The 22789-nt window shown below is 48.4% G+C and overlaps 1 protein-coding gene across 6 annotated transcripts in view; it reads right to left on the bottom strand.

Annotated features, from left to right (window-relative positions):
- The window catches only part of KCNAB2 (potassium voltage-gated channel subfamily A regulatory beta subunit 2), a 101481-nt gene that overhangs the window by 4294 nt on the left and 74398 nt on the right, over nucleotides 1-22789 (bottom strand). For all 6 annotated transcript variants that reach the window (XM_090024404.1, XM_090024407.1, XM_090024405.1 and 3 more), the window contains 11 exons: nucleotides 22034-22071; nucleotides 20427-20506; nucleotides 14611-14655; nucleotides 13373-13417; nucleotides 13247-13290; nucleotides 11841-11927; nucleotides 4899-4984; nucleotides 3542-3662; nucleotides 1588-1682; nucleotides 815-935; nucleotides 338-426 (listed from right to left, as the gene is read on the bottom strand). In XM_090024404.1, coding sequence (XP_089880530.1) covers nucleotides 338-426; nucleotides 815-935; nucleotides 1588-1682; nucleotides 3542-3662; nucleotides 4899-4984; nucleotides 11841-11927; nucleotides 13247-13290; nucleotides 13373-13417; nucleotides 14611-14655; nucleotides 20427-20506; nucleotides 22034-22071 — 851 coding nt within the window. The remainder of the gene's footprint in view (nucleotides 1-337; nucleotides 427-814; nucleotides 936-1587; nucleotides 1683-3541; nucleotides 3663-4898; nucleotides 4985-11840; nucleotides 11928-13246; nucleotides 13291-13372; nucleotides 13418-14610; nucleotides 14656-20426; nucleotides 20507-22033; nucleotides 22072-22789) is intronic.

Here is a 22789-nt window from a genome sequence, read left to right as displayed (position 1 = left end):
CAGAAATAACATTTTCCATAGCAGACTAAGGACACAAACAGAAGCTTACTGTCAAAAGCATGAAGATTTCTGTTTGGCGTCACGGTTTGTAAACCTTCTCTTTTCTGATTCATCCCTTGTAATGGTCAACATGATCACCTGCAGCACCAGTGGCAGTTGCAAAATGCTTCTGGCCAAACAGTATACTGCAACTGCTTTAACAGATTCATGTAATGTAACTCCAGAGCTGTGTATAGAGTTAGTTTCCCTAATACTCCAAGCAAGCAAAAGATCCTTCCTTAACTGGTTGGCAAGGAAAAGTTGCCTCAGAAAAGTTGTACTGTATATTGGGACTGACCTGTATTGCTCCAATATTCTCCATTAACTGGTCTGCATTGGAAGCACCTAGCAACACTGAGCTGACTCCTTCATTTCTCAGACACCAGGCTGGAGTGACAAGAAAGGGGATGAGAATAAGCCGGGAATATTCACTAAAAAACACAGTGCAGTTTCTGAACTCAAGCAAGGGAGGCAGAAACAGCCCTTTGTTTTCTGTTCATAAGGCTAAGTCCTGCAGCTCCAGCACCACATTGCCAGGTGCTCTGTGCAGTAGCAATCACCAGTGGGCTGGTGTGACCAGGGGACATGCAGGGGCAGCAGGGAGAGAAGGGAGAAGTGCCTTAGCAGGGAGGGCACGGTGGATGGGCTGCTGCAGCTTTGGGCACTGGCATTTCCTTGCTCTGAAGTTTGCCTGCCCCAGTGGAATCTGAGGAAAAGGAAGTGCCCAAAGAAACCCCTGGCTATGCTCACTCCCTGCACCCTGCAGTTAGCTTACCGATGGCGAGCTGGGGCAGGGTGCAGCCCAGCCGTTCTGCAATGGCCTGCAGCTCCTTCAGCTTGGCTTGCTGCCTCCTGCCCTCTTCACTCAGGATCTTGTCTTTCAGCCACTGATACCCCTGTCCAAGGAGGCACACAGAGAAAAAGGGGGATGGTCTTTTATAAGGAATGGCAGCAATACAGGGGGCTTGTAAACAGTGTGAGCAGTTGGTTTGAGGCAGGAAGGGACAGTCGGCATGACCCAGTTCCTTGTGGGCCAAATTCAGCCCCCTCTGAAGATGAAAATGGACTGACCAGGTGGTGTATTGGAGCTGTGCATGCTGGGCACTGCAGACCAGAACTGCTCAAGCACAATGGTCTGAATGGGAGGGGGTTTGCATTCTACTCTTCATGGCCCTTGGGCTGGGAGACACCCCAAAACACTAGCACTAGAAACTAGGCACATAAAGCTTCCTCCAAGGAAGAAATGATCCAAGCTCAACCAACATGAAGCAAGGTCAAATTCCAGCACTGAGGTCCACAAGTGGGGCAGCCTGCACAGAGGAGCATGGAGCATTACCCTAGTGGCATACATAGGTAGTGCTAATGGCATATGTGGGCACCATTCAACCACTTCTTTGTAGGATTCTGTTGCAAAACCAGCCTCAAGCAGGAAACACGCTGGCCCCATGGCCAAAATTAAATGTATGTGTTAGTAAGGGGACAGTGCTCCCTGCCAGCCTCCCTCTACCTCAGGGAGCCCAGGCAAGTCAGATACAGCCCCTTCCTCACCTTCAGGGAAGCCCTGGAGTAGGGGGGGATGCCACCATCATATTTCCCAGACACGATTCCACAGGCCAGTGGGGACCAAGTCATGGCACCGACTCCTGGGAGGAGAGGGGAAAACGTTTCTTGATAGCATGTCCAGCTCCCACTATCAGTGCAGATGCAGGGAATGCCACTGGTCACACCCCTGGCTCTTACATATCAGCTTCCCTGCCTGGTCTTAGCACTCCTTGCTAATCATTGCTAGAGAACCAGATGTTTCCCTTGGAGGCAAATGGGTCAGATCCCAAATGGACCAGCCCTACAGCAGCTACCTGCTCTTTGGGGCAATGAGGACAGAACATGGGTGCTGCGCGGAAGGTTGGAGTGGGACAGAGTGTAGGTGACAAAAGAACACCTGCCTGACAAAATGGGGTACTTCCCTAACCTCCTCAAAAGAAACCCACTTCGGAAGCCCTCTAGTCTTTGCAGGACTCCAGGCCTAATGACAACAGGAGATTAGTTACGGGAACAACAGAACTAGAGACACCAGAGCATTACTTCATATGCACAGAATAAAAAAAGAACCAGCCTTGACAGCATTCCATGGCTGGGCTCAGTCTCCTATGATGCCAGGTAGGCTGGCCCTGTTTCCAAGCAGTGGCACATGAGCAGTGATAATCAAGTACAGCTGAGGAGAATCACTGTTTTTGGAAATGGCATTTGACTGTACTAGCTCCTTTACTGCCACGTGGCCCCTTGTGCAGTACCACAGTACAGATGGTACTGCTGGTGCCCTGCACCATGTGTTTTGGGGAGAACAGGAGCAAAGTTCTCTACAGATGGGTTTGTTTAGCAGGGCAGTTTGAGGGTGCACAGATGGTCATCTGACAACAGGGAGCCCATTGTCCACACAAAGGGCTGGGCAGACCAAACTTCCCCCTGCAGTGCAGATGTGCTATTTGCAAGTAATGTGCAGCCTGGCCCAGGCCACACACAGAAACAGAGCAAAAGCCTCCAAGGGAAGCAAACAGGGGGACTCTAAATATAAGCCACAAAGTCTATGACTGGCCCACCTTCATCTGGTTCTGCTTCCTGCACACTCCAGCTGGTTTGGTGCTTGCAGAGGTGTGCATGTACCAGACACTCTGGCTTGCATGGGTACATCAGCAGTGTGCCATCATCCAAAAAAATGCTAATTAGGACATGAATCCAGATGCATAAGAGACTTTCAGAAGGGCAGCAGCACTAGGCACCTGCTCTGGCACTAGAAGCATGGGGTTACAGTGGCACTCTGAGGATAAACCAGTTTAAAAGGACCATGGCTTCTTCATGTCCAGGAAATGCTCCACCCTGACTAAGCCCCAGGTCTGCAGCTTGGAGACCCCAGCAGGAGGGCGGGCTGACTCAGCTGAGCAGGAATTCGGTAAGGCCAGCTTTGTGATTGGCCAGAGACACCAACTCCCACACCATGAGCGTTGCGGGTGGGTGCTTGCTGTCGCAGAAACGAGGATGAGCATTGTTTTTTGCAACAGAAACTGGGAAGAAAACACCCTGCAGACATAGCAATTGGCATTCCCCAAATCTGAGCAATATATTAAAAGACGTTAGAAGTGTACAAGGTTAGGACTGAGCTCCAATGGGAAGAGTCTGAGATGTACCAGGAATTCTGACAACAGTTTTGCAGACCTTATCCCCAAGCCTTCTGCCAACAGGGCACAAGGGTACTGGCTGGCTCTGGTTCAACAGGGGAGCAGTCTCCTCCCAAGCCAACTGCCAGGACATCTGAAGCCCAAGTGCAAGCCTAGGGACCAGTGCCAGGGCCTGGACATCCCAGAGAGTGGAACTGAGCAAACGACTGAAAGACTGCCCAGCCCCAGCCCCAGCCAGACCGGGAACACTCTGATCCCCTTTGGTTCAGGGAAGCACCTGGCTGCCCACTGTCAGCCACTGCATCAGAGCCAGGCTCAAGAGAACACACCTATCTTGTGAAAGAGCTCAGGCAGCTGCACCTCCACCTTCTCTCGCTGGAACATGTGGTACTCAGCCTGCTCACAGATTGGTGGGATGAGGTTGAATTGCCGTGCCACTGAGTAGGCTTCCTGTAGACACAAAGGCCAGATAGTGTCAGCTTCATCCCCACTCCCCCTGGATGGGGCTGTTCCCCAGGCACCTCTGTCCCACACTCCTTTCTTTCATCAGAATAGAAGCCCCCACGGTTGCCCTGCCTTTGGCTCGGGCCCTCTATGACCCATCTCTCTAGGGGCAGAGTTCAAGCTCAGCAGAGGAAGAGCCCACCCTTCACAGCAGAAACAACCACTAACCATTGCTACAGCAATGCAGCGTGCAAGGTTGAACCATATGGCTCAGTCTCATGGGAAGGTTTCCCACTGGCTGACCCCACTGGGAAGATGGCCATGTACTTCCCAGGGTGCAAGATAAGGCTCAGCATTTTTCAGTGGGGGCACCTAGGCCCAGCCTGCAGAGCTCTGCTGGGGTTCTGCTGACATATACCCAGGCTGGTTTTGACAGCACCAAATCTACTGGACTCATGATTGTTAGTTTGGGCTAGCAGATGTCCAGACTTGCCCAATGCCTCCTGAGACGCTGAGGCAACATACTGACCCTGTGCTAAGCTGAGTGTGTTTGCAGATACCAGTTGGAAGGGGACAGTAATGACTGAAGATGAGTGCCTTGGAAAGTGTTGAATCTCCAATGCACAAATCTAGCTGGAAACCCTGTTCATTCACCCGAGTGGCTGAGCAGATGGAGCCAGCAGACAGCACAGGAGCACGGAAGTGCTTAAGGGAGAAGCGTCTTACTGATGCAGCTCCTGCCAGTGTGGAGAGGGGAGGGCTCTGGACAGAGGGAGCAGGGAGTTAGAGGGTAGCCCTGGGCAACTGTCAAGGGCCTTGTGCCACATGCAGTGACTACAGGATGCTGCCTGTCACTCACCCTGACAGCTGCACTAGAAAGGCCACTGCTGTGCTGGCCCCATGCCCTGCCTGTGAATTTACTTCCTTGACCAGTTAGGGAACCCTTTCCTCCTGCAGCACAAACGTGGCATGCACCAATGAGCCCTCCTATCCCATCTAAACATAATTAAGGCTAGAACACATCTGCAAGCATTTGGCTTCCAACAGCTCCTGTCGGACCAAATCACTGTCAGCTTAGCGCTTCACTCGGAACATAACGCAATAGAGGCAGCCTGTGCTAGCAGCTGCAGCCTGCGTGGTCTCCACTCAGCGCCAGCAACAAGCTGCAGCTACACACAGAGAACTGGTCTATGCTGCTTTCTCCAGAGCTTCTCTGCCAGCACACAGACACAGACACAGTACCATGATTTCCATAGAGCTCCAGCGCGATGTTCCCCAGTACATGGCCATCCCCTGGTTGATAACGTGGGTCATGGCTCTCACCGTCTCTGTTAAAAAGCAAGGGGGGAGGTCCAGAGGCAGAAATGTGAGAGAAGCAAGCAAAGTGGGGAGTGCTGCAGTCAATAAAGGCTATGACACCAAGAGGGAAGGGGGTTGGTACTGCACAGACATCTTGCAAGCAGTGTACTTCCAGACTGCAAACACGGTGGCAGGCCGTTTACAAGGGAATTGAAAGTAAAACAACCCACCAGAGAGACTGCTCTCAGAATGACTCCCCCAGATTGATGACTATTTCTCATAGGCTCCAAAAGAAAAGAAAAGAAAAAAAAAAGGAAAAGAAAACCCAGGAGTTAAGGTGGAAGGTGGTGTGTTGGAGCTGAAATGAGGGGGAAGGGAAAACTGAAGTCATGTAAGTTATGAGGACAAGAGTATTGGGCTGTACTTTGTTAGGCCTTTTTTTTTTTGAGAAAGAATAGGAATGGCATAGAAAAGAATAACCATTTGCAATGGACCAGAGAAATGTAGGGAGGTCACACTCAAACAATGAAATGCAGCACATCAGACACCACCCACATTCACAGACATTTACGATCTCCTGTGAGGATGGAGAAGGGCCACCTGATTTACAGCACCCATGTGCAGAGTGAAAAACGTTTCCCTCCAGATCCCACAAAAAGCAGAGCTACAGCCAGATTTTCCACTTCTTCTCAATGGAAAACCAGGGCAGCTGCATCTTGGTGATGGAATACTAACAGCAGGGGAGGCTCAACAAAACAAGGGGGATGTTTCCAGGAAACCAAGTTCTTTGGGGACCAGGGTGAGGCTCCTGGCTTGTGAGTGTGTCCATGAGTGGAAGAGGGGTCTGTAAACAGCAGAGTATTGGGATCACTGTTGATACTTCCCAGTTATGCTTCAAGGCAGAACCTTCAGCATTGCTCTGTTGCGGAGATTTATTAACCCAGCTCAGAAATACACTGGTGGAAAAGCTGATCAGAACTGCCTGGGTAGGAAGAGGAGAGCTCAAACTCTTCCCTGGGGCAGCTGGAAGCAGAACTCAGAGAGCCAGGAACAGAAGTCACAGGAGAGCTGGCACTGGAGGAAATTACAGTGGTTAAAATCAACCTCCTCTCCAGCTCTGCCTGCGACTCATACCTCCTGGAGATTTCAAAGATTAATACTAATTAGGAAAGTAATTAAAAAAAAACATTGCCTATAAAAACAAAACAAAACTAAGGAACAAATTTTCTTACAAAAGCCTTGAACAAAACAAATACAGATTGTAGGAACCCAGCACGTTAGTTTGGTCCCAGAGTTCATGTTGCAACTTAAAGCAACTGAACACTTGGGTTTTCACTTGTGACTACTAGATAGGGATTTTCACACAGCACTTCCTGAAGGTGCTGATGGTTTGTAGTGGATCCAGCAGGGATATCAAGGAAAGGCAGCTATAATAATACATTGCTTGCAAGGTTGATTGCAAAGTGTAATAGAAACAAAAGCTTGTGAACAAGTGTTTCTAAAAAAGCAATCCATCAACGACTGCCTGGAAAACAAATCTAATATAACTAAGTGGGATGTGTGCATGCATAAAATGCATCTGACCACAGCCAAGTGTGCAGGCAGACCATCCTCACCTCTTGCCTCCCTCAAAGCAAGAAAAAAAAAATGCTACTTTGTGAATGGATACCTGTGTGAACACAACACCCCAGGTACGTGCTGAAGAATGGGAATGCAAAGCTTGAGGGCTCCCCAATTAGCATTAGCTCAAATCTTACAAATGGCTACAAATTTGGGGGCAGAAGTTGAGATAGTCATAGCTTGCTCTGCAGTGGAGGGGAGTGCCTGCAACTGCACATCCTGGGGAATATTCAGCTTACAGGAACAGGAGAGCTCAGGCATCCAGCTGGACATCAGGGGCTCAAGAGTCACCCTTCCAAGCTGTGTTAATATGCTTAGCCCTTGAGTACCCCTGACCCCATGCAGTGTGCAGCACTTGTGCAGGTGTTCCCATAGCTAATGCTGAGAGGACTTTCCTAGAGCAGAAAAGGCTCTGCCCAGCCCAACTTCTTCCTCCTGGAGTGCAGGAGGCACCCTGCAATCTCAGGGCACCGCTCTTGTGATGTTATCACAAGAGTGGTGGTTGTTCAGCAGTGCTCTGCTAACTTATACCAGCAGTTCTTGAAACTGCCTCACAGGAGTGCTCTGCAGCAGCTACTCTAGGGCCACTGACAGATGTTTGGTTAAAGGCGCGATGGAATTTGATGCACAATCCCAACAATGGCGCCTCCTCTCATGCTACATGTGCATGGCAGGAAGCACAGCTGTGGGACTGGGGATCAATCATGACATTGCCGGTGTAGGGGGAGCCCAGGTTCATGATCCCAAGGCTCCCCTACACTCCCACAGGTGGGAGCCAATCAGCTGACTGGGGCTCCTAGCTGCAGGAGCATCTGGGAGCCAAGTATTTGAGTGCTGGCTCCCTGGCTTGGAGCGCCGATCAGCTAACTGGCACTCGCAGAATTGGGAGTGCACAGGAGTCCTGAATGGCTCTGATGTGCTCCCAAGGCTGAGGCTGCCGGCCATACATTAAATTTAAGGCACACTGGGAACCAGCCACAATGTTATTAATAGGGATTCTGATTTTCTCCATTTAAAAAATCCAAATTCTCTGATTTAAAAAAAATCCTAAATTCGCTGATTAAAAGCCCCCAAATCTGCGTTTTTCTACAATTAAAATGAAATGCCACTATATATAGAGGTATCAGTTGAAAACATTCTTTTATTGCTATATTTACAATTTTAAAGCAATTTGGAAGCTTACCAGTGTCTCAAGCATTATAATAAAATAAATTCTAAATACCTATATATTTTGGCATTTTATTTTGTTTTTCTTATCATGGAAAATCAAAGTCCCCTATGCCCCCTTCACTCACCAGGATGCAGGTCCAGCTGTGGTTGCCCTCCCTTGCTGCTTTGTGGTGCTGAGCTGCCCTGAAATGCCAGTGACCTGCCCTTGCCCCTCACTCCTGACCTACAGTCCCCCACCACCTCATCCTTGCTGGTGCCCCTCACTACCAACTCACAGGCCCCTGGCCCTGCTGGTGCCCCTCATTCCCGACCCATAGTTCCCTGCCCCGCCAAGCCCTGCTGGTGGAAGGTCCCTAGCTGCCCCCGAGGACTATAGGATGGTGGTCTGTGGGGACACAGCAGAGATGGCCTCAAGAATGAGGTGCATGCAGTGTGCCTCAATGTGGAAGCACAGGGAGTGGGTGGGGCACCACACACTGCCCTGCGCTGCTGGCTGGGGCTAGGGTTGTGGTGCAGCAAGGAGAACCAGTGCTTTGTTCCACAGAAGCAGCGCCAAGCTGAACGTGGCTCTGGCCTGGGCCATGCTGCAGGCAGCAGGAGGAAGACAAGGGGGTCCTGGCAGTCTCTGTCCTGCCTGGACTGGAGTGTGGCATCTGCAGTGAACGGAAAACCCAGATCCCTGGCTATTACACGTATTTTGTGCAATAACTTTGTGGCTTATTTCCTGTTTTTCACACTGAATGAATGTTTGGCCAGGTCATTACTTAAAGGACCAGTTAATCATGGGTAACATCTGTCAGTCTAGTACGTGCAGAAAGAAGTCCCACCCCAGAGCCAGCTCTGTGACACTCTGCTCCATGTAGCAACTTGCAGAGCTGCACCTGGGCCTGCAGCCTTAGATGTTGAGAACTGAGGAAATACAGGTCCCCCTCTCTAAGAACTGGAAGAACTTCTCTGGAAATCTCTAAGGTTCAGACCATGCTGGGAGCTGAAATGCTCCCAGCTAGAGTATTTTAGGAAAGTGAGCACAGGGCAGCAGGAGAGAACAAATGAAGTTTCAACTGATGTATAGTGTGGTGTGCCAAGAAGTCAGGTCAGAGGCGAGGCACTCCTAGTCTCTTTTCAAGGAAAACCCATTTGGGGCACGGCAAGAGGATCCTCCCAGCCCAGGGCACTGGGGATGAAATCCTGACCTCACAAAAGTCAATGGAAAGTGCATCATCCATTCTGAGGGGGCCACAGAGTTCACCCTGTCTCTACAGCTGCTTGTGCAGTTCCTAGCCACAGTATTCTTTCTGCCACAGCTGGAAGAAGAAAAATGTGATCGACGTGCACATACTAAGCCAGGAGGCTTCAGAGGATCACATGGAGCAGGCCACTTGTGGGCCTTTTTCTGCTGCCCTCCCTTCTCCATAGCCCTCCTCTCTGGCTCTTGTCTGGTACTGTCTGAACTTAGGCTATGAGCTCTTCAGGGGCAGAGCCTTCATCTTTCATTTGTAATGCACGTCTATGGTGCCACTTTTAGAGTAACTGCACTAGTCATATTACCCTTTGATAAAGTACATGCAACAACTGCCTAGCTAACATACAAATGCCCCATGTGACTTCGGGATGTGAAACCAACTGCTAGTATGTACCTCTGTTTGTCGTTCATTTTAATTTTTAGAAACACTGTTGGGGACTATTGATCAAGACCTTCAGCCAAGTCTGAACCATGCAGGCTGAGACACAAGCCAAGGCATCAACTCATGCCAAAGAGAAGCAGAAAGGAAACAAGTCATACCAGGCTTAACGTGTCCATTGCATGCACTGACATAGTGCGACAGTTAAGCCGAGCATGGGACTTGTGTGAACAAAAGGCTCCTATGAAAATAAAATTGGGCAGGTAGGTAGCAGCTCTTGCACAAGGTCACCAAACATTACACAGGAAAGGAATAATCCATCATGAGCGGAGAAAGGAGCAGCTGCCAGAGCTGGGCAAAATGTTCAGTCCATTGGGAAAAAGAACTCTACTCCACTCTGTAGCAGACTGCCCACGTCATATTCATTAGCTGCACTCCACTTGCCACTTTAATTTAAGGAAGGATTCCATCTGCATGGAGACAGGAGACTTACAGCATCTGGACCCTGGCAAAATAATGCCTGAATAACCACATTGGAATGTGCTGCAAGTCAACTGCAAGCAGGCATCTGGCTCAGTCATTAAGAGGAGTCAGCATTCTGGCGGTGCCTGACCCACTCCTGTACCTTTTCAAAGCTGGGACTGCAAAAAAGTTCATTTCACACATGCATGCAAACCAGTCAGCTCTGAGCCAGCTGCGCCTGTTTCTGCAGCTCAGGAAAGGGCGCACCCAGGAATAGCAGCTGCCTCAACTTCATTATGGGGAAGCTGACTTGTAATGGACCCCGATGCTGTTGCTCTTCATTTAGATTTGGTCACTCAAAATTTGCCACTGCGTGGAGTATCGACACACAGAATTTTGCCCAACCCTAGTACATGTTTTTTGTGCAAGGCCAGGCAGCATGACGAGGGGAGAAGAAATCAGAGTCCAGGGAGCCAATAAAATGACAGCTTGGGGAGCCAATTTGCTTCTAAGCCAAGTGCACGGGCCAAATGAACAGCACTGATCCTGCCCCCTGGATTTCAGGCTAGATAGGCACATAGACCTGAGCACTTCCAGTGCCAACACCACCACTGCTCTTCTTCCCTTGTCTGGCTGATTTGTTCACCCTTATCCCCCAACTGTTCTCCTCCAGCATCACGAGGGTGTCAGGGATCAGTACCACGTTACTGCACGAACCAATATGCCAGGTTTAAGGCAGAGTTTCAAACAGGCTTGATCTCCTGTGATACAGGCAGGCATATTTGAAAATGGTGTGTCATGCATTGACTGAGGAAAGGAACCAAAGAATGGGATGACAATGGCTGGAGGGAGGGGGAGGGGAAGAGCTAACAACTATTTTTCTTTTTTCTTTTTACTTGCAAGATGTTCCCAAGGGCAGTGGTTATTATTTTTTTCCCTTTGTGCATTTTATGGTGAAGTTTGTCATCAGGGGAAAGGAGATAGTTTAAATAAAAATACAGAGGCCATCCCATAAAATGCTTCTTGGACACAGAAGTCAATATTCGGACTGCGGGTACGATGTACCTTCTATGATGAATGTTCTTGACTTGGAAGAACTAAATGGGTCCCCTGGTGATAAAAGAAAGATTTAAAGAGACCAGAGTTTACAGCTGCTGGCACATTACAATGAAGGCATGACAAAAGGGCACGGGGCTGGAGGAGGAATAAACCACCCATACAAATCTGTTCCTGGAGTGGAGCACATCCTGAGAAGGCTCCTCAGGCTGGGTGATGGAGGGGAGTTACATGGCAAGAGCTTTTTAAAAAAAACATTTGACTGACACTGAACATATCAACATATGAAACAATTGCTGCGTGAAAAGGAAAAACACAGCATATGTGAAACCCATAGGATGAAAGAACACAAATGACAAAAGGTAAAATGCAAAAAAATAAGGTTCTTCACTGGTTTTATGATTAAGATGCTAACAAACAAGGCATGGACTCTCCCTGCACACAATGAGCCAGTCAAAATCTTTTCATAAAACAGGAAAAAAAAATCCTGGATGCAAAAGACCAGCTTACATCCAGGAGGCAGGAGGTGCTGGCACAGCAGCTTGAGAAAAGGTTCTCAGACAGAGGAGAGATGTACACCTTGTCCAGAGCCCCAGCATCAGGGGACAGGCCCCAAGAGGTCCAGGATAGCATCACAGTCAGGCCTGGGAAGTCTAAGCAGGAGTGTTTCCCCATGGCACAGAGAAAGGGGAAAATACTCCAAGGATCCTGCTGGCAGGCAATGCTCTATTACATAAAGGAGGGAGGGAGGAAAGGGGAGGACAATTCTGAAAAATAAAGCTAGGCCCAATTTTGGACCCCCAGACCTGTCTGCTCCCACTCGCTGGCACCCAAAACAGCACAGGCCACCTGAGCACCGGGGTGGATGCTGTGGCTAGCACAGCAGGCTCTCTGCTGTTTGCTGCCCAGGACTCAGCTTTCAAGACCACCAGTAAGAGCTGGTGTCAGGACCTACCTTCCATTGGGGTGTTGGGATCTGGTCTGTTTGCAAACACCACATCCACATACTCCAGCTGCAGCCGCTCTAAAGAAGCCTTCAGACCTGGGAAGGAAGACACGGACACAAGACATGTCAGGCATATTGCCCTGCTGGGTACCCGACCTTTCCCGTGCCCCCATCCAGGATCGCAAAGCAATTGGAAGGCGCAATCAGAGGTTCATTCAGCCATCCCCTGGGGTTGGAAGGGAAGTGATATTCCAAGGACACGGCCCTTGGGTACGGGGCTGGCACTTCATTCTGAGACGATCCCACAGGTATAAGAGCACTTTAGGCCAGGGGACTGTGATGTGCTTTTGGCTGTGGCTAGCCTTCAGCCCCTGCTCCTCTTGCAGAAAGAGCAGCCCTACACTCATGCTCTTGGCTGAGAACTAAGAGGAAAGGAAAGAGGAAACAGAGTCAGAAGGCGGAGAGGAGGGAGTTACAGACCCTGCATCATGAGCAATGCAAGCAGCTGCCAGCACCAGGCCCAGCCTGTTTGTACTACACAAGATTATGAACACACCCAGACAGTGCCCTTCCCTTCCCTGCCCAGGCCATTTCATTTTGTGGTTGGTATCTGAAAGAGAACATGACTCAGGTCAGCCAGGATAACCCCTACAGTCTCTCTTCAGTGGCACCTGAGTGGGAGTGCACTGGGCCCCTTCCCAGGAGAGGGAAAGCACATAGCACAGGGGTGTCAGGCTCCATTTCCCAGCAGCCTCTGCCTCTGTTGCTCAGGCTGTCTGTGTTGCTCAGGCCAGAAGCAGCAGGGCCATGACAGCATGGGGTTTCCCCAACCAGCTGGGTTCAGGTTGGTCTCCATGGAGACCCTGGGTGGTAGGGCCATCATGGCTCTGCACTGTAGCGGCCCCGCCCTCCTGGGGTCTCCTTGGAAACTGGCCAGAGCAACGTGAGCAGGGGCTGCTGGGAAATGGAGTCTGCTGTGGGCCAATCTGGCCCCCAGGCAGGAGTTTGCCTGCCTCTGACATAGTAGCAGCTAAGGCCAGGGAATGGCAGGACACAGCAAAAGCAGTCAGGGAATTATCCACAGGGACAGGCTCAACTACAGCGCAAGTGAACGTTGTGTTTGCTAAGCAATGTCTCTGTATCTGCTCCTGACTCACCCAGCAGGAATGTCCCTAGAGCCCCCTCTCCTGTGGCTGCATGGGGGCCTCTGGGTATCTTCCTGCTCTGCCCTGCACTCCTTTACCTAAACTGGCCATTTTCAGTCTTGCACTACAAGCTGCCCCATCACTGACATTCTGATCTTAGTATGAATGAGTAGCTACGACCCCAATGCGGGGAAGCCCATGAGCTCAATCAAGTGCCTTCCTGGCTCAGGGCCATCTACAGGATGCAAGCAGCTGCACTCTCTCTCTTACCTTCTATGATGTGTTTTCGGGACAGCCCCCTCTCTGTCTCTGCTCTGAAACACAGGAGAGCCATATTTAGAACACAGAACACTACCAGAACACACACTGCTACTAGTAATAGCCAACCTTACATACTTTCCTCCCCAGAAGATCTTGGTGGTTATGACCAGGCTGGACCGCCTGCAAAGAGAAACAGGGAGCTGTCAGGCAAGCATTTCCAATTCCCCACTTGCACAAAAAGAGCACAGCCAGGACATCCCTCTTGATTTCACTACTGAGTTACTCCTAAATCAACCCAGAACAAGCAAGACCAGGGTCAGACATTTAGCAAATGCCAGGCTGGCAGACCAGAAGCCTGCAGCAGCCCCAGACTGACTCTCTCCAAGCTACGGCTTGTCTCAACCACTCAGGTGAGTACTAGAGCACTAAGGACATCCACTGCCAAGGCCCGGAGACAATCCCCAAAGTCCCAATGACTACCTCACCTAAAAGGGCTGTTTAATGGAAAGTGGAAAGACATATGGGGTGACAGAGCTTGTCTCTGAGAGGTCACAGGAGACATGGTAGTGTTTCCTAATAAGTCAGTTGCTTTTCATTGCTGACAGCTGTAGTTGATTTTAGATGAACCTTTAATAAATGCAGAAGAACCATCTTGGTGGAACAAGATGATAAGCATAAATAATTCAATGGGAAATATATATGTACTGAACCCTGGTGGGGTTTTGAACCATTGCAATCTGGAGGGGTAAGAACATTTAATGTCTGCTGATCTAACTACAGACAGCGGTTTGTGCATCACCACAGTGGTTTGCCTGTTTGATATCGTGCTTCCCTGTGGCTGACAACTTGCTGTGATTTCCAGCGCCTCCCTGAAGAGGCTCTGCTCCACCTCATCCCAGCCAGGAGTATTGGGAGATGCCAGGCTGGGATGGATTGAACATTCTGCACCGTGAGTTCTGCCTGTCTCCATAAGAAAAAGGAAGAGCCCCTTCCTTGGAAAAGCCATGAGACCAATGTCTTGCTTGAATTTGCATAGATCTGGGACATCAGAGCTACCTCCCCACCTCAGCAGCAAGAAGCAGGGTTTTTATTTTATGACATTGTCCTGAGTCATTGGCCAGTGCAGATACCAGCACTGCAGGAATATGTGGTGGTGCCCCACAGGGATCACTGCTAAGGACTAGGGAGGGAACCTCTGTCTCCAAGGCCCACATGACGTGCACCAATGCATCCATTCCTGCAATTCCCAGAACAAGGCTTCCCTCTTCACCTTGCTGCACACCTCTGACGACTGTTTGCATATCCAGCCTGTTTGGTAAGCAAAGACATTTCCCAGTGCAAAAAAATGAGACACTTGACTAAAAAAGAATTACCTCCATCCTTTCTTCTTAATTATATTTCCTAGCACAACTTCAGCCCTGTAATGAGAGAGAAAGACACACACACATAGACAATGTTTTCATAAGACTGTGATAGAAATTAGGTCAGAACCACTTCAGCAATGAAAATCAGCTGCCTTTCGAGCAAAGAAGTGAAATTCTACTCCTGACGTTAAAATGTTGTTAGAGTGCTAAGAGCAGGAATGCTCAAGACTTCTGAGGCTGAGCCACTGCCCTGCATTTAACAGGCACTGGATAAAATAGGAGGAGGAAAGTTTTACCTTATCAAAAACACAGCACCAGGCTAAAACACAGGACTTCCTCCTAAGGCAGCAGTGATCTCCTTGAGTCTCCTTGGTTTGTTTGCTTTTTCTTAGCCCCACATATCCCCCTCTCTCAGCTGTACAAGGGGCCAGCTTCAAAAGAAGTGATGGATAATGCCTGACCTGGAGTGTGGTGGTTAGAATACTGTGCTGAGAAAACAGAGTGCAAACTCAAACCCTCTGTAGGTAAGAAGGGCCTAAAACCCAGCTTTGTCCAAACTACTAAGCTAGTGGGGATAAAACATAGAATCCCTGCCCATTCTTTATCCAACTCCTGCTAGTCATGGGTTTCTGCCTGCCTACATTCTTGTGACTTAGATGCAGGCATGCATCCATGTTTCAGGGGAAGCAGAATTGTCACCAACACTGCGTGGCATTTACACAGCTACAAAGCTGCTGTTTAGATGCTCAAGAGACAGACCTTTGCTACTTGTGACTGGCCACTGGCTAGAACATGGCTGGGATCAAATCTCCAGGCTCTTCACTGACATGCAGGAGGTATGAGGGAGCACAGAGGAATCTTTGTTCCTTTGGGAGGACTGTTTTCCTACTCCTAGCCCATAGCCTGGAGGCAGCACCTCTTTACTTATGCATAGAGCCAGTGTGTCCTCCTGGCTCCTCCCTGCTCTCCCTTGGGCCCTGGCAGGGTGCTGGGCCCTGGCAGATACCTTAGGACTGGCTCCACAGATGTTTCTATTTTAAGGGGAATGCGTGATCTTGCTCATCTTGTTGAGACTAATTTGTGCTGCATTTCTGGCTTGGCACTGTGGTGTCAGCCCCAGGCAGGAGCTCATGTTGTGGCGCAGCCGAGGTGAGGACACAGCCAACTGAGCCATGCTACTATCTGCAGGGGAAGGCACTAGTAGAAACTAATCAGACCGCTGGGACCAATCCTGGCCACATCAGTAACTTTCTTCCTCTACAGTTTAGTTTTTAAATCAACGTTAGCCCTGAAGCCCCTTGAAGGCTGTGACCTGAGGCCTGAGTTTTAACTAGGATCAGGCCTCTTGGGCCAGGCAGCAAATAGATACTCAGCATGGGCTACTGGTGCCTCCCAAGTTTGGGAGGGCACCAGATTGCTGATGGCGGGGGGTGGTCCCCAGCAGCTGACAGCCAACCAGGCGGAGCTGGGGGAGGTCCCCCAGCAGCCGATCGCCGAGCCAGCGGAGGAACCGGAAATGCGCTTCCGGTTTTACGGCTGGCGCTTTCAGGGGGTGCACGGCCGATCTCAGTGTCTACGCGTCGCCAATGATACCCAGGAAAATGAAGAGCTGAAGAGACTTCATTGGAGCCACGGCATGAGTCACTGAATGGGCAGAGCGGGAAGGCAAGAGGGAAGAACTCTTTGTGCTGATGCAAGGGTAACTGCAGCGCAGTGTCACGGGTCCTAGCAGCTGGAAGAGATTATCTTCTATCATTCAAATGAGTACCTAAGACCAGTTTTCCCTGCCTTGTGAGCAACTGAAAGTCCTTTCCTGATGTAGTACATGCACACAAGAGTTCTCAGCAGGCCAGGTTTCTTTAGAACACGCTGCCTTAGAAGAAACACTGTGCATGTGCAGTCAGCGCTGCAAAAGGCTTTTTTAAAAAGGAGACTTAAACCTGTACTTCTGGCCTAGCCACACCTCCCCCTCTCCCACACCATTCCCACCCCTCAAAAAAAACCCAAAGAACCCAGCAGTTGCCTACAGTTAAAGGGCAAAGAAAGGCAGAGAAGTCTCTGCATGCTCTGTAACACATTTGAACTGAGATGTTAAAGCTGCCAGGAAACAAATTATGGCAACAAATTCAAACAGCAGAACTGCCATCCTGCCCTGCTCCTGGTGGCATAGTGATAAACCAGGTCAATACAATACCAAAGAGACAGCTGATCAGTCCCACCATGGAGTTCACTAGTTTCCAAACCTTGCAGCCACTGGAAGAGCATTTATTTCCCCTTGGAGGAGACCAAGAGGAACATGTATTGCCTATGAGAGGCAGAGAGACTCCTCCGTGAGAACACAGAGGGCTGGAGTTTGAGACATGCAAGTCTCTGGGAATCTGAACAGGGCTGTCTGTGAAAATCTGGCCTCCAGCAGCGAGGAAATTCGAAGTGGACATACTGCTGAAGGCTTTGTTTGCAGGGAGGCCTAGGGTGGATATGGGGGTTACACGGTTCACAGTACTTCTGCCAGGGCTTTCTGGGCATAGGGAGTTTTACTCTTTGAGCAAATTTAGTTCAGTAACATAGCTGCATGGGTGCAATGACCATGCTGGAACTGAGATGCCCAAGCCCTCAGGAAGGCAGCACTGCAGTAATAGCCAAGCAAGTTTGACTTGAATCACGACAGAGCTAGGAATCCAAGGGTTTTTTCCCCATCTGAACAGTAGAGTTTTGCTTCAAGACCAAATCTGTTGCAGCAGATATCCTGGAGAGCTGTCACCGTCCTTCTCCAACAGATCCCTGGGCATACTCCGCTGGGGATGGTGGTGGGGTGTTAAACACCAAACCTTCCCTCCTTTCCATATTCATTAATTTTTTTCATTAAAAGGTATTTTTGAAGAGAACCATGTTCTACATGAGGGGATCGGCAGCCTAGTCCCTGCCCTCCTGCCACTGGCAGGCTGCACTGCTTCCCCAGGGTATCAGGAAGACAGGCACAAGAATTATTCACTTGCCTAAAAACAGGCTGCAGCTCTTCAGAGGGCTCCTGGCCCCCTGCAATGGATGCGCAAAGAAATGTCATGAAAAAGGAGGAGGAGGAAAAGCAAGCCTCTGTACTCCTCACAGCACCTCTTTGCCTGACTCTTTTTTGATCAGCTCAAGCTGTGGCATTTTTCTCACAGCTGAGCCTGGCTGTTCTACTCATGATCTCTTGATTACCTCTCATCTATTATTCTCTTGCTCACACGACCTCTCTTGGGTATACAGCCTTGCTGGCGTGTCAGACTGTCTCATTCATTTAACAGTTTGTTTCCTTTAGGCATGGGGGATGGGGGTGGGAGCGCTAACAACTCTCCTGAAGCCGTAGGGGTACACTTACTTTTTGGAGATGCTCTATGTCTGTTTTAGTTGTGTGAAAGGGCATGGAGTCAGGGATGAGTGCTACAAAGCCCCTGGTGCAAGACAGATTCACTCACAGATGATAAGCTAAGCCAGTGGGGAATGGAAAATAGAGAGATTGCCTTTTTGAGGTAAGCATAGAGCTCCAGCACTGCAGCTTCTGAGCATCTGCAGCCTCCATGTAGGGTAGCCACTAAGCAGCAGCTTACTGACCTGCCTAGGAAGTCTCTGGTGGGACAAGGAACTTCTGGAGTCCCAGGCCAGTGCACTAACCATCAGACAACTCTTTTCGACTCCCTTTAGACTTAGAGTCTCCTATGTGGTTGTCTTGTTGCTTGCTTTTCCGAGAGGCCTGAAGTATCTGTCAAGTCTAGGGAACGTACTGTATCAGAGGAGGTGGAACACGCTTTGCTTTTCCATTTCTAATGGCCAGGGCTTTAGCTGGTGTGGTTTCAACCCCTTTGCATGTCCCCCCCACACCTTACTATTGCCCACTTCACCCTGGTCTAACATGGATCAGAAAGAGGATGTGATATTCATGGCAGGACTCTTCTTTTACAGGAGTCCTTCTCAGGTTGCTCAGCTGTTACACTTACAGTGTAGGGAGGACACTACAGTGCAGGTGAGTGCCCTCTGCATGCTGCAAGTCAGATGAAAAATGCTCCCCCCTGCTAGGAGCTGGCTGCCCTGTCCCAGGGGGAGCATGATGATAGGGGTTAAGGGGATCTCACCTTCATGGGAAAAAGACAGAGAGGAAAGCATCATCTTAGCAAATGTGAAATGACTTCAGCAAATGAGGGCAGAGGAGCAGAATGATTTCATTACTTCTACTCTCTATGTTTTAAACCAGCCTGCATAAAGATAACTGGCCTCGCTCTTAAATAATTGAAAGGAGGGGATCATGGCATAAGATGGCGAGTAGGCACTTATTTCTGCCTGATGGGGAGACTCCTCCAAATTTTTAAGGGAAATGACTGTCCTTTAAGGCCCTCTTTCAAATATTTAGAGCCTCAGGAGTCCAGGGAAGCTTGCATTGCAGTTCTTTCGTATAGAAGATCTTTAAATATTGATTAAGCTGTACTGTCAATAAACTGGGCTCTTGGAAAGTAAATGTTGGAACAGCCTCAGCAGGAAGGATTCAAGCTGTAATGCAGTCAAACAGAGAGCTGGGGGGCTGCTTCCACAGGCAGTCTGCATACAAGAGCAGCCAGAGAGAGATCAAGTTTGCTTTGATGACTTCCGCATTCTTTTATTCACGTCATGCAAAGTTCTGTTTGAGGGACAATATTGTAGAGTCTATTGCAAGTAGGCAGTCACACAAACGTCCTTGCCACAAGTTGTCACAAAACTGTCTTGGAAATGCCTGGTAAGGATAAGAGACCTTCCACACCACCAGGTCTCTGGAATCCAACCCCGTGCAAACTGCAGAGAAGAAATGGTGACTCATTGGTCTAACAGCTGTGATGAATAATTTGTGAACAATTTGTAGGCTGAAACACGTGTGTTGAACATTCACTGAGTGATTAACAGATCTGTAAGAACTGAGGCCTGCTGGAGGGTAATTAGCCAACTCAAGAAGGAACTAAATTAACTGAATGCATTGTTTTCTTCACATAGCTGACCTCTCTCTACCTGAAAAGGTTTCTTGATCTTTCAGAAGAAGTGGGCTTAAAGGAATAAAGGGCTTGTCATTCTGTTGGTATTTATGGGAATGGTTTTCAAGTGAAACAAATCATCTGACAGCTGCAGTTGGATACAGAATGCTCCAGCCATTCTTGCCCTGAAATGCTGCAAAGCACAGGTAGGTACTCCTGACTAGTTGGCACATTCCAGCCAGAGGGAGGAGATGTGCAAAAGGACACCTCTATAGGGTCTGTGAGCCACTCCGAGACATTCAGGATGAAAAGGCACCATGCCAAGGTGGCCTCAACCTTTCTGCCATACGTGAGGCTGTCCAGGACTGCAGGGTGCTATTCCACCTGAGCACTTCCCTCTTGCACTCAGTCAGTCTCACATGTCTGGGGTTTGGCCAGCTCACTGAAGAACAACATGAGCTGGATATGCCTTTCCAATGGTGCCTGTTTTGTTGGGTTCCTGTCCAATTATCATGAAGGCCACCTCTGGCTGTGTTCTGGGGACAGCTCACAGCAAAGCATAGCACCACCACCCCTGTATGCATCAGTCATAGAGTGAAAGCAACTCTGGAGCAAACTAACTTTCTAAGTATTATTCTTCAACACCCTACACAGGTCTATAGACAGGTGTGGGTCTTAAATCAGTGACTATGCCTACTGTACTAATGAACTGCCACCAAGTAAGAAGCACTGGGACAAAAATAATGTAACAAGGGAACCTCAATCAGGGATATACTTTTACAACCAGAAACTGTTTATTAACCACGCATCTACATGCACCTCCTGTTTCTAAATATAAAAGGTACTTACTTCCCAGCAGCATAGACTTCTGCTGTATCAAACAGGTTAATGCCGTTGTCATAGGCTAAGGTCATCAGCTGTTCTGCCATCTGCAAAGAAATATTTACAACATTTAGAAGGAAGATGTAATAGCAAACAGGGGCCCAGAACCCTTTAGGTGTGAGCGCTACATTAATAACAAATATATTTGCTAGCAAGCTTAGGCCAAACACTACTGATTGGGTTGCTGAAAGTTTGGCTGGTCCCTAAACAAGCAGGCTGATTTCCAGAGGTGCTGGACACCTGAAATTTCCAGTGATGTCACCAAAAGCTGAAGGTGCTCAGAAGCCAAAACAGAGTGGTCTGATTTTCTGACCTACTAACTTTAAGCAACAATTTTGAAACTATTACCCTTCATCCACAGCAATACTCTGCCCACCATGGAATTTAAATACTGTATATTGTCTGCCTCTATCAGGCCACGTTTGGATGAGATACAGCAGATAGTAGCTACAACAGAGACGAATCCCAAACACTCTACACAGTGGGAGTTCTATTCTTCCCACTTCATTAATTAGGTTTCAGAGAAGTAACTTATATGGCACTAGCTCACACTGAAGCCTGTGTCTGTTGGCTCTAGAGAAACAGGTTGTAAGAGATCTTGTTAAACACGTCTGTTGAATGAAAGCAATAAAGAATGCAGACCATCTCGTGGAATGACCCCTCTGCCAGGTTCTCTTGGTCAAATTTCAGAATGAAAAACAGAACTGCATTCAGTGCTTCAGAAATGTTTCTGGTAGCTGATGACAATATCTGAAAAAGTCTTTGCCTTCACAGAAAAAATGCTAGCTTCCAAACTTCACTGTCTTCAGAAGATGCATGTTTTTACAGCCATGTTTGAGGCCAAAGAGCTATACAAGTCTTCTGAGAGCATGTGCTTGAATAAACATTACAGCTAATTTCAGCTCTTCAATTTTCAGGACTATTACAGAAGATCATTTTACAGGCAAATCAAGGTTTGAAAATATATGCAGAACTCTGAACTCTTCAAACAATATTACAAATGGAAACCTGATTCTAAGAGCTGTGTTCATCAAGCCAGGATTTAGAAAGACTGCCATGTTACATGTATATCCAGTCAAATTAATCAGTGCCATTCAGTAATGGACATTTGGAGCAAACAGCTTGAGAACAGCCTTCTCCTCAAATAATTCTGAAAAATGTTTTCTGAAAATTTTCAAACAGACTAAACTCAAATAAATTATTTGCTACAAAAAAGCTGCTCAACAGGAAGCACTAGATAATAATTAACCAGGTAAACAATACTTTTTTCTTTTTGGCCAAAATAAGAAAAAATAAGCTTGTCAAATATTTCATTCAGCCGGATTTGAACTAATACGAATATTTATGAATCTTTTAAATTAGTAAATGTTAATCAAATGTATGCATTAGGATAATTTCCTATGGGAAATTGACTTTCCACATCGAGGTCCAGGCATTTAAAACAAAAATAATGATAAAAATAATAAAAAATAGATAAGCATCTCTTGAAACTGATTTGCAATGCAATTGTGTCCAGAACCCAGAGGAGACTTCAAACTATGTTGCAAGCTGCAGAAAAAGGGAGTGATCCTTACCTCATCTGTAATCTGTCCTCCAAACGTTACCCATGTTCCTGCAGGGAAAAGATGACACATTTTCGAAACATAAGAACACAAGCACAGGAGAATCACCCTGCCCCAGAAGGCAATTCTAGACTGACTGGAGGGAGGCTACAGCAAGGAGAATGCAGCAAAGGGACCTCACTGCATCCCTTCTCAGATGGCAAACATCTACCAGAAGAGCCTTTGCTGGGGGAGCAAGTCCTGTTCAAACACCTCCCCCTCCCTTGCAGAGTTTCTTGATATGTATTTGCTTGACTCAGGCTTAAGACTTGTCATCTGTATGAGTGCTCAGGGATACCCACCATATGTCCTGCTTAGGCTCTTTAGTGTCTGATTGCAAGGTCAAGTCTTCTCACCGTGTTGTGACAGATCACTGTACTGCTGGTCTCACCAGACCTCTGAAACACCTGTTTATCCTTCCAGTCAGCCACCTGCTGGGGGCAGCTGACTAACCCTTCCCATCTGCTGAATGGAGGCCATTGGGCCCACAGTAATCTTGTTTCCAGTTGTAAGCTTAAACAAACAGACCACAACTCTGAAACAGTTCAGATGACTGCCCTATGCCCTTTTCACTCTTCCTTCCTGGATACCAAACACCTGAAGCAGCAACGCAGGGAAAATGACATGGAGCCAGTTTCTTTCAGACCTGTCTGAGGATTTTGGACAAGCCACTCAGCTTTTCATTAGGTATTTTGTTGATCAACCCAGCAAAAGGCAGGAACAGCAGCA

Source organism: Crocodylus siamensis, chromosome 12, assembly GCF_052110815.1.
Source record: "Crocodylus siamensis isolate JL-2025a chromosome 12, ASM5211081v1, whole genome shotgun sequence".
NCBI classification, from domain to species: domain Eukaryota; kingdom Metazoa; phylum Chordata; order Crocodylia; family Crocodylidae; genus Crocodylus; species Crocodylus siamensis.
This window is presented reverse-complemented; position numbering and strand designations above follow the sequence as displayed.